The following is an 11116-nucleotide window of genomic DNA, read 5'->3' on the forward strand; positions in this document are numbered from 1 at the left end:
GTGAAGCACATTCATCTTATTTTCCAAATTGTGCATTTTGGCCTCCAAACACCTCTCACGCCGCCACTCACGGCCAACCACCACCACCAATGACTTCACCCACATCCCTAAGCCCTTCCCTAGCAATCTCAAATCTTCGTTTGTCCCCGTTTGAAATCTTGCATTTTGAGACCCACGGCCACAGTGCATTTTGCATTGTTACGTTGTTGTGCTGTCATTTCTTGCACTTTTGTGATCCTTCGAAAATTATAATAAAGGGTTGTAAGTATTTTTCCAAAGAACTTTTGAGATTTACATGTATTTTTGCACTAACTCATTTTACTGTGAACTGGTTGGTTATGCAGGACTGAGTCTGCGAAGTAAGGGGGTCTGATGGATTGGAGGATGGAGTTGTTTGTGTGTTTTGGACTGTGTTGTGAATTGTTGGATGTTGGATATTGTGACGTTTCATGTACATTGCATATTTGCACGCATGATCATGTTTGTAAATGAAACTGGGTTTTCGTGTAAATGCATTCATGTTGATGTGTTCATTGAAAACAAGGTTTTCATGTGAGAAATGATTTTTTTGTGCGTGCGTATCACGACTCCAAGCCGAGATAGGGCATTATCCCGGCGGAGCTCCTCTAGTCACTGGGAGTAGAATATACTGAGTGACAACTCCTGGGTTGTCGCTGGACGACAACAAGATCAGATGGGATGGTAACCCTCTCGTGCCGACTTCGTGGCCTCTCTACTGGCGGGGGTTAGAGGATACTTGTCCACGAAAGCATTGGGCACAGAACTGGGCATCGCTCGTTATGAAGTCACTCGCACAGTCGTTACTGGTGGTGTGACGATGAGAGGCAGGGTGTGCGGATGATCCCTAGGGGAGATCATGGTGCATACAGTAAAATTGGTTAATGGGCCATTTTCTATGAAAATGGCAAGTTTTTGGATAAATGGTTATTTGAGCTATTTTCTGGGAAAATAGCGTGTGTTGGATAAATGATTTCGTGTGGGTCATTTTTCTAGAAAAATGACGGATTATTATTTTTGGGCCAAAATGGAATTTTGGCGTGTGTTGGAAAATATTCATTTTCTGAGAAAATAATATTTTGGGTCTGATGCATATTTTATCATATGCATGCATGTTGGTTGCATTAATATATTTTTATCTCGTGGTTATTTGGTTTATACTTATCTGTGGTACCGTTTTATGGTAACGCAGATTTCGATGCAGATGAAGCTGAGGGTGGGCCTGAGGATTCGGCTCTGCCCGAGGAGTGATATGGGATCACTTGTTTTTATATTTAGACTTGTATTATATTTTATTTTGGGATGACTGTGTAACTCTTTTTAATCATTTTACGTATGTTAGTTTGTATTAAAAAATTCTTGTACTTAGTTGACTTACTTAATTTATCCACTGCATTGTTTATTGTACACTGTTGCGTGTATACACACTTGGCACTATCGTTGGGATGCGTGACCCTGTTGTCACCATCCTGGCGTCTCGATTCTCGAGTTTCCGTACATGGGGGTCGGGGGTGCCACAATAACTAGGGGATGAGCAAATAAAAAAATTTAATAAAGTAAAGCTTTTACATTAAAAAAAAAAAAAATCTTGGAACAACCCGGAACCCTGATTTTTGGGTTTCAAAAACCCGAATCCACCAGGATCTGGCCCGAGTATGACCTTGACCAACCCGGTCTAGGTTTGAAACTCGGGTTCTTAGATCAGAACTCGGATGAATACCCCTAGGTCTGCAACTACAATTATTCACTCTTTTTATTTTCGTTTTTCCAAGGCCAACTAGAATCATTGATCGACGTTGACGAGTGCAGTTAAGATGACAAAAATTTAATGGAAAGGCATCATGTATTAAAACTTCCCTCCAAATTAAGAAATGAAAAATAAAAGAAGAATAATGCTACTTGTCCCAACAAATGTGTCTCGATAATTTTTTTTTCTTTACTTGGTGAATAAGGAAAAATGATGTTGTGAATTTTTTTAAAACATATGTAAGATTAGTAGAAAAAATAAATGAATGGAAGAAGATAACATAAATAAATAAATAAAGGCCAAATTGCCTTATATATCAGGACCCATTATCGAACTCCACCTTCAGTGGGTGTCGCACGATTCATAAAAGAAACCTAACTTCATGAGTGATCATGGTCATTGGAATCTTTATACAATGATGCTGGCCAATATAATTCTGTAGACCATACAGAATTAGATTCTCGATCATTAGCCACATGAAACGATTCTAGAGATCGACGCATTAATACTTGTGTATGTAGAAAAGCATCTGCCTTTATCGGTATTAAAGAGTATTAATAGGTGTTTCAATAATGTTTTGTGGGGGTCTGTTGCTGGAAGACCCAAGAAGCATTGGCTGGCGTGGCCTTCTTTATGTCAACCAGTAGCGGAAGGAGGAGTGGGGCTGAGAAATTTACAGGATATTCAAAAATCCTTGCATATGAAATTTGCTTGGAAAATTCTTGTGGATAACTCATTGTGGTCTAATTTTTTTACGGCTAAATACATTCGGAATAAGCATGTATCATTGGTGGATTCTCACAAAGGAACACGGTTTTGGAAATCGGTTATTCAATGCATTCCTGATGTTCTTTGGTTGACGAAGTGGAGGATAAAGGAGGGGAAGGTATCTTTCTGGAGGGACTGGTGGTTTGATGAGGGTCCGCTGGTGCAGCTACAGCTAATTTTGGAGAGACCAAACCTTATGATTAAAGAATGTAGACTTGAAGCAGGATGGGATACTCAGCTTGTTCGAAGTCTTGTGGGAGATGGTAAAGTTGAACAAGTTATGCAGGTTTTGAATAAGTGCAGGCAAGGGGCAGATTTACTGGTGTGGTCGGAGAATGCGGATGGCAAGTTCTCGTCTAAAAGCGCTTGGGAATGTATAAGGATTAAAGCACCAAAAAATAGATGGTCCGATTGGGTTTGGCATCCTTGTATGCCAAAAAAATTTTCGGTAACTATGTGGAAAGCTATTCGTAATGGCCTTAGTGTGGATGACAGGATAAAAAATGTTGGGATTCCTGTGGTGTCAAAATGTAACTGCTGCACAGATGGAGGTTATGAAGACCTAGAGCATGTTTTGGTGGATGGATAGATAGCTTCAGAAATTTGGAGATGAAGCTATGTGCAGGTGGGGATGTTTTATGTGGCAGGTAGGAGCTGGAAGGAAAGGGTGGAAATGTGGCTTCGTAAAGCTACCAAGGAGTCTCAAATGGGACAAGTGTTTGGTCGCTTGCCAACAATCATCACATGGTGTTTATGGATTAGGAGGTGTCGAGCTCGTATGGAAGGCATTCAAGATCCGGTAGACAAGGTATGGAGAAATGTTTTATTTTGGCTGGCTCGTATAGGGGAGAAACTTAATGCTGGACAGAGCATGACGCGTTGGGATGAATCCACGTTGAGAGCATTTAATATTCCTATCAAACCGATTAAAAGAATGCTCCCAAAATTGGTGTATTGGATGAAACCGGAGGAGGATTGGTTAAAGCTCAATGTTAATGGTTGCAGCCATGGAAATCCTGGTTGTGCAGGAGCAGGTGGTGTGGTGAGAAATAAGGATGGGAAAATGTTGTTGGCATTTGCAAATTCACTAGGGAGGGGTTCAAATAACTATGCTGAATTAATGGGTCTCTTACTTGGTCTTCGGCTTGTGAAAATCCTAGGGGCCTCTCGGGTGATTTTAGAGCTTGATTCCATGGTGGTGGTTAACTGGATCAAAGGTGCACGATGTAATCTTTGGTATGCTGAAGATTATTGGGAGGAGATTATGGAATTGTTACAATTGTTTACTTATCAAGTGCAACATATATATCGACAAGGTAATAGCCCAGCTGACTGTTTGGCTCGTTTGGGTGCAGATGGACAGTCGAAAACGTAGAATAATATAATGGAGGTGCCGAGGGAGGTGAGAGGTTTGCTAAGATTAGATCTCCTGGGATTGCCATATATTAGCGTATAATGTTTTTTGGTGCATTTTGATTGTTTGAAGTCTTTAATTGATTTTGTGTACTGAGTTGTTAGTTGTAACCACGGTTTTCCTCCGCCAAAAATGAGGACAGTCAATAAATCAAACTTTTATAAAAAAAAAAAGGAAAAAAAATGTAGAAAAGCATCTCGACAAACTACAATGGAAGGTATCCATTGGAGTTTATTGATGCCGTGGTCCATGACTACGTTTATTGACGGGAGAATAAGTAGTACATGCATGCAACAATAATAATTGCAAATAATGGGTTGCATGGAAATTAAAATTTATTATGATCTATTTATATAATCGTTAATCATGCATAAAAGGATGATGACTTATCAATTAGACAAATAGAGGGCATTTACATATTTGTTGAAATGAAGAACAATATTTATGTAAATCTTGGAATTGAAATGAATGAAACTTCAATATTTTCTATGCAGTACTGGCAGTAACATGTTTGTAAAATGGATTGTATGAGGATCTTTATTCTATAATTTTGGTATATTTATAAGAGAGAACAAAGTTCGGTACATCATCTAGCTATGAAGATAAGTGGAATAAAGCTAAGATAATATTGGAGCTAGCCACATGATCATCTCTATATATAAATCATCTTGATCGATCTCTAACCTAATTGCATTGAAAATGGGCGCACAACGAGTGAACATAGATAAACATGATAAGTTTGATGTTCCCTTTACAAGAAAAGATCTAATGGATGTTTTCAACAGGTGTGACAAAAATGGTAATGGAAAACTTTCAAGGGAGGAGCTGAAAGCGGCATTCGAAGTTCTTGGATCGAACTCTCCTGCCTGTAGAGCCTTTTGGGAACTCCTCCGAGCTGATGAAAACAGAGATGGGTTCATTGATAAAAAAAAAAAAAAGAGATGGAAAACCTTATTGACAGGGTCCAGAAACATGGATACCTCAAGTAGATTTTCTATGTTCTTCTTGTCTATCAGATATATTATGGGTAAAATATTATGTACGAGTGCTGCATGCTACACTGAATATATAATTTCTAAGTTGCAGCTTTTTATCCCAAGATAGGAAAGGTGTGACCATCGCATGCAGCCACTTAATTTGTAGTTTTATGATGTTAATTCAGAAAAAAAGTCTAATGGTTGAATATTGAACTATATATTATATATAGATATGGCTTCTTTTAATATCTAGCATCTCTCTGTGTGTCAAAATACATAGAGGAAATTAATAGGATTTTAGGGTGGTTGAAGAAGATGTCTTCCTTTCGGAGAGAGTCCCAGAGATGGTATAGAAGTTTTCCTTGTAGAAATATCCAATCCTCTCACATTTGTAGGGATCTCTTTCTTTTATAAATACTTCATTTCTTCTTTGGAATAGCTTAGTCCTACTTGCCTTATGTAACTTTTGCTAGTTGACTCCAAATCCAGCTTCACTCGAATTTTGACAAAACGGAGTTAGAGTTTGATTTCTTTTTTAATTTTTCAAATGTAGTTGGAGTTGGAGGTGTCGCTAGACCGACTCCGACTCCAACTCTGACTTTATGCTCCGATTCTAACTTGGACTTTGATATCATACATATGTTATAAAAATATGTATTTATCTATATATTTATCATATATACTAGTATAGCTATATAGTTATATTACTAGTATAGCTATATATAGTTACATAACTAGAACTTATATCGTTAAATTTAATAATATACCAGCATAAGCTAATTATTATAAAATAATATATTTATACTATAATATAAATAGACTAATCATGATAGTTTAATATATATAAACGTGATAGTTATTACCACCATACACAATCAAGTACGGAAATAAGTTAGACACTAGTATTTAAATAAGTCTATTATAAAAAGTTAATAACACATATACTAATTTATTAAAGAATACTAACATGTAATTAGGTATTAGAAAGTCTAGTATATATATATTTAAGTTGGAAATAAGTTAGACATTAGTATACAAACATCTAGAACTAATGAATATTAACATGTAATTAGAAACAAAAAATAATATGTAATACTATATATAGTATGACAATATGTAATTAGACACTATAGTGTAAGTTGAGTATAAACATAAGTTAATTAGATATTAGTTTAGAAGTAAATAATTAAATTTTCTTTTAATTTTTAATTTTTTTGAAAAAATTGAAATTCGCTAGTTAGTAACTTTCCTTTTATCCCTAGTAACTTGCTTCCAATGATCAGCGCTAGACCCTAATTTATTTCATATCCCGTACCACAGATTTACATATGTTATTAGCTCGCTAGAGGAGTCTGTACAGAAAGACTAAGACAATGAAAGAATTATGGTAACAATTTGGATGAAATGCACAAAAAGTTTAATTTTATAGACTAAAATAACATTACATTTCATAACAATATATATATATATATTTATATATATGATTTGTAAACTTTTATTAAGAATATCATCACGTTCATTGATTTGTAAACTTTTGTTTATGACGTAGATATTACTCTTTCGTCAGCAAACGCCTATTATATATGTTAATACCCCACGAAAGTGAGTGGGTTTCGTATCCAAAAACGAAGCAAAGAAAGTGATGATCACGTGAGTAGTCCTGGGCCACAAGAGATCGACGCAGATAGAAAGGCTTATCAACCCTTGATACGTAGGAATTTGATGCTGCTTGTTTCCCATGATATTAAAGTTTTGTGGGGCCTACTACTACAATTATTACTCTTTTTATTTTCCTTTTCCAAAGCTAGCTAGAATCATTAAAAGTTGAAGAGTGCGGTTAATACGACTAACATTTAGTGGAAATTAGGCATCATGCATCATCCAAATTAAGAAATAAAAAATAAAAGAAAAGAGTAATGCTACTTGTTCCGACAAATGGTTTTATTTATATTTACTTAATGATTAAGAAATAATGATGTTGTGATTTTTTATTTAAATATGTAAGAGTATAAAAAAAAAAATAAATAGAAAAAAATAATAAATAAATACGAAATGGTCTTATCGGAATCCATCCTTAGACTACACTTTCGGTGGGTGTAGAACGCCTCATAAAAGAAATCTAATTTCATGAGTGATCATGGTCATTAGAATCTTTCAACGATGACGCCAATATATTTCTGTAGGTCTACAGAATTAGATTCTCGATCATTTGCACATAAAATGATTCTAGAGATCGACGCCTTAATACTTGTGTAAGTAGAAAAGCATCTCGACAAACTCCAATGGAAGATTATTGATAATAATCAATCGATGCCATGGTTCATGACTACGTTGATATATTGACAGGAGAATAAGTAGTGCATGCAACAATAATAATTGCAAATAATGGGTTGCATGGAAATTAAAATTCATTATGATCTATTTACATAATCGTTAATCATGCATAAAAAAAGGATGAGGACTGATATATCAATCGACAAATAGAGGGCATTTACAAATTTGTTGAAATGAAGAACAATATTTATGTAAATCTTGGAATTGAAATGAATGAAACATCAATATTTTCTATGCAGTGGCAGTAACATGTTTGTAAAATGGATTGTATGAGGATATTTATTCTATAATTTTGGTATACTTATATGCGAGAATAAAGTTGGCTACAGCTATGAAGATAAGTGGAATAAAGCTAAGATAATATTGGAGCTAGCCGGCCACATGATCATCTCTATATATAAATCATTGCGGCTCGATCGATCTCTAACCTCATTGCATCAAAAATGTATCGAGAAGCGTTAATTAACCCTGTACCAAGAACGCATGATCAGCCTAAAGGTGTTCCCTATACAAGAAAAGATCTAATGGATGTTTTCAACAGGTGTGACAAAAATGGTGATGGAAAACTTTCAAGGGGCGAGCTGAAAGCGGCATTCGAAGTTCTTGGATCGACCTCTCCTGCCTGTAGAGCTATTTGGGAACTTCTCCTCGCTGATAAAAACAGAGATGGGTTCATTGATAAACAGGAGATGGAAATGCTTATTGACAGGGTCGAGAAACATGGATACCTCAAGTAAATCATGATCTATTTTCTTGTTGTCTATTATATATATTATGGGTGTAATATTATGTACGAGTGCTTAGGTTGCAGCTTTTTATCCCAAGATAGGAAAGGGGTGACCCTCGCATGTAGCCACCTAATTTGTAGTTTTATGATGTTGAAAAGAAAAGAAAAGAAAAAAAAAAAAAAAAAAGCCTAATGGTTGAATATTGAACAATATATTATATATAGATATGGCTTTTTTAATGTCTGCAGGCATCTCTCTGTCTGTCACATAAACAAGCATGCACATATCCATGACTACTCAGTACACATGCATATATAGGGACATGCATGAAAATATAGTAATAGCTATTAAAATGTCCGAAGAGATATAATATATATCGTAGGAGCTTATGATAATTAAAATTCTGACTCAGACGATATATCATCTATTTCTATTTTAGTTACTACTCAGAAAGTTTAAGCCCCGTTTGGATTCAAAAAGTATTTCATCTCATCTCATCTGATTTCTTCATTATAACTTTTTCAAATTTTCACACAAAATATAATAAACAATTCAATTTTTTCAAATTCTAAAACAATAATAATATTAAAAAATAATATTCTAACAATATTGTTTTCAATTTTTATCTTGTATCTAAATTCATCTTATCTCATCTCTAAATCCAAACCAGCATATATTTGAGCTCGGAAAATCTATATCAATCTTACTGTAAACTTAATTCCTTGGTGTCACCTTCGTACATGCATACATCATGTATAAAGATAGTTACTATATATATCATGATCAACTTCTAGTTACAAGAAGATCATTTATGATGAATTATTTGTTACGAAAATGACTATTTGTGTCAAGGATGTACTTGTTTTAGTATGAAATAATTATTTTTGCCGCAAATATATATAAAAATTTCTTCTTGTAGTGATCTTTTCATATTCAAGGTCATTTCTACTTATTTTATTTAAGGATATTGCCTCGTTTGGTTACACAATTTAGATGAGATGAGATGAGATGAGATATTTTACTGAAAGTTGAATAAAATAATGTCATAATATAAATTTTTAATATTATTTTTGTTTTGAAATTTGAAAAAGTTGAATTGTTTATTATATTTTGTGTAAGAATTTGAGAAAATTGTAATGATAAAATGAGACGAAATAGTTTGATTTTGTATAATCAAACCAGCTAGTCTATTAACTATATATTTCTTAAACTGATCTTTATATTCTATTAAGCCATCTCATCATTTGATTTTATGTTTTATTTTACTTCACTAATCTATTCTAACCCTTAACATGCTAAAAAGACCTTCCATTATATTTCCTTTATTACTACAATAAATTCTAATTATTTTTTTACATAAATGCTAAAAGGACCTCATTTGTTTTCTCAGATGAGATGAAATTAGTTGAGATAAAAGTTGAAAGTTGAATAAAATATTTTTAGAATAATTTTTTTAATATTATTTATTTTGGAATTTGAAAAAATTGAATTATTTATTTTATTTTGTATAAAAATTTGAAAAATTTGTAATAACTAGATAAGATAAGATGAGATGAAAAATTTTGTGAAAGTGAGCATGTCCTAAGATTAAACCAAAACTCTATAGACAAAGAGAATTCTTACCATTTATGACTACAAATTCAATAGATGGGAAAAGAAAAAAAATTCCATCTTATACACAGTGATTATCGATATCTCATTACTCTATCTCTTCTATCTATCATTACTTTTTCAAAAAAGAAAATATTCATCCTTTTTGTTTTAAGAAGAGGACAGTACCCAAGGAGGAAAATCGTAATTACAAGCAGACACATGGGGGTTACAGATATAAAGGATCAAAACCCAAGCATCCAAAAGACCTAAAATAACGCAACAACAGACAACTATCCAAAGGTTACAAGTCAATCAACAACAAAGCACACCCTAGAAAACTAAGAGTAAAAGAAAATCATGAAGATAAAAGTTAGCTAACACTGATAAGAATAAAAAGAAAGAGGAAAATAGGTGCAATATAACAAAAACCTCACTACGAAATTCGAAAATAAGGAATACACATTCTGTACATGCGAAGAAGACCCCTCAACTTACTGGGCAAATGATCTCTATTTTCAATCCATTCCATGTTAATACTAGGGGTGTAAATTTAAACCGGGAAACCGGAAAATTGAACCAGACTGGTTGGTCCGGTTTTAAACCGGTTCGGTCCTGGACCAATTCATATATTATGAAAACCGGCCAGATCCGGTCCGGTTTCGATTCCGTAGTTTTCGGGACCGGACCGAACTGAACCGGACCAGTTGGAAAAATATATATATATAAATTAATTTTATATATTATGCAAAATATTTATATATATAAGTTTTATATATAATATATAATTATATATTAAATTTTTATATATCATATATGAAATAATTTCATATTATAATTTATAAATTATAACATAAAATGTTAATCTTAAATATGAACATTTGTAATTTGTTTGATCATATGTTATTAATATAATTATATATAAGATAATGTTGTTATAATTTATAAAATAAAAGTTTAATTTTAAAGATAAAAGTTTAATTGATCATATGCGTTAAACATAGTATATATATTAAATTATTACTAACATTTTATCATAAGAAGTAACATTTTATTATATGTTTTTTACATTTAAAAAAAACCGGAAAATTGGATCCAACCAGACCGGAAACCGGTAAAACCAAAGGTATCGGTTTAGGTGGGTAATCGGGGCGTAATCGGTTTTGAAAAATGTAAAACTGGTACATACCGGTTCGGTCCTAGATTTTATCCAAAACCGAACCGAATCGGACCGGTTACACCCTTAGTTAACACCCTCAGCTCCCTACTTTGCTAAGAAGTCAAACACAACATTTCCTTCATGAAACACATGACTCACTCTATAAACCATGCCTTCTAGGCAGGTCTAAAGCTCTTTTCAAAAATCCTCAAGATACCAAATGTTACATTCTCCCCTAGTAAGCCATCTAACAAGAATTTGAGAGTCTGTCTTAATGTGAACTTGATGAAACCCAAGTTGATAACACTTTCTAACTCCTTCATGCAAATTTCTCATTTCAGCAAAATTATTAGAACTGTGGCCTAAGCATACCACAAAAGC

The 11116-nt window shown here is 33.7% G+C and overlaps 1 protein-coding gene across 1 annotated transcript; it reads left to right on the forward strand.

Annotated features, from left to right (window-relative positions):
• The first annotated feature begins 2465 nt into the window (after nt 1–2465).
• On the forward strand, nt 2466–3122 carry LOC121242180. The gene has a single exon (XM_041140074.1). The coding sequence runs from the start codon at nt 2466–2468 to the stop codon at nt 3120–3122; it is 657 nt and encodes a 218-aa protein (XP_040996008.1).
• Nucleotides 3123–11116: the final 7994 nt, after the last annotated feature.

Source organism: Juglans microcarpa x Juglans regia, chromosome 8D (genome assembly GCF_004785595.1).
Source record: "Juglans microcarpa x Juglans regia isolate MS1-56 chromosome 8D, Jm3101_v1.0, whole genome shotgun sequence".
Classification (NCBI taxonomy): Eukaryota; Viridiplantae; Streptophyta; class Magnoliopsida; order Fagales; family Juglandaceae; genus Juglans; species Juglans microcarpa x Juglans regia.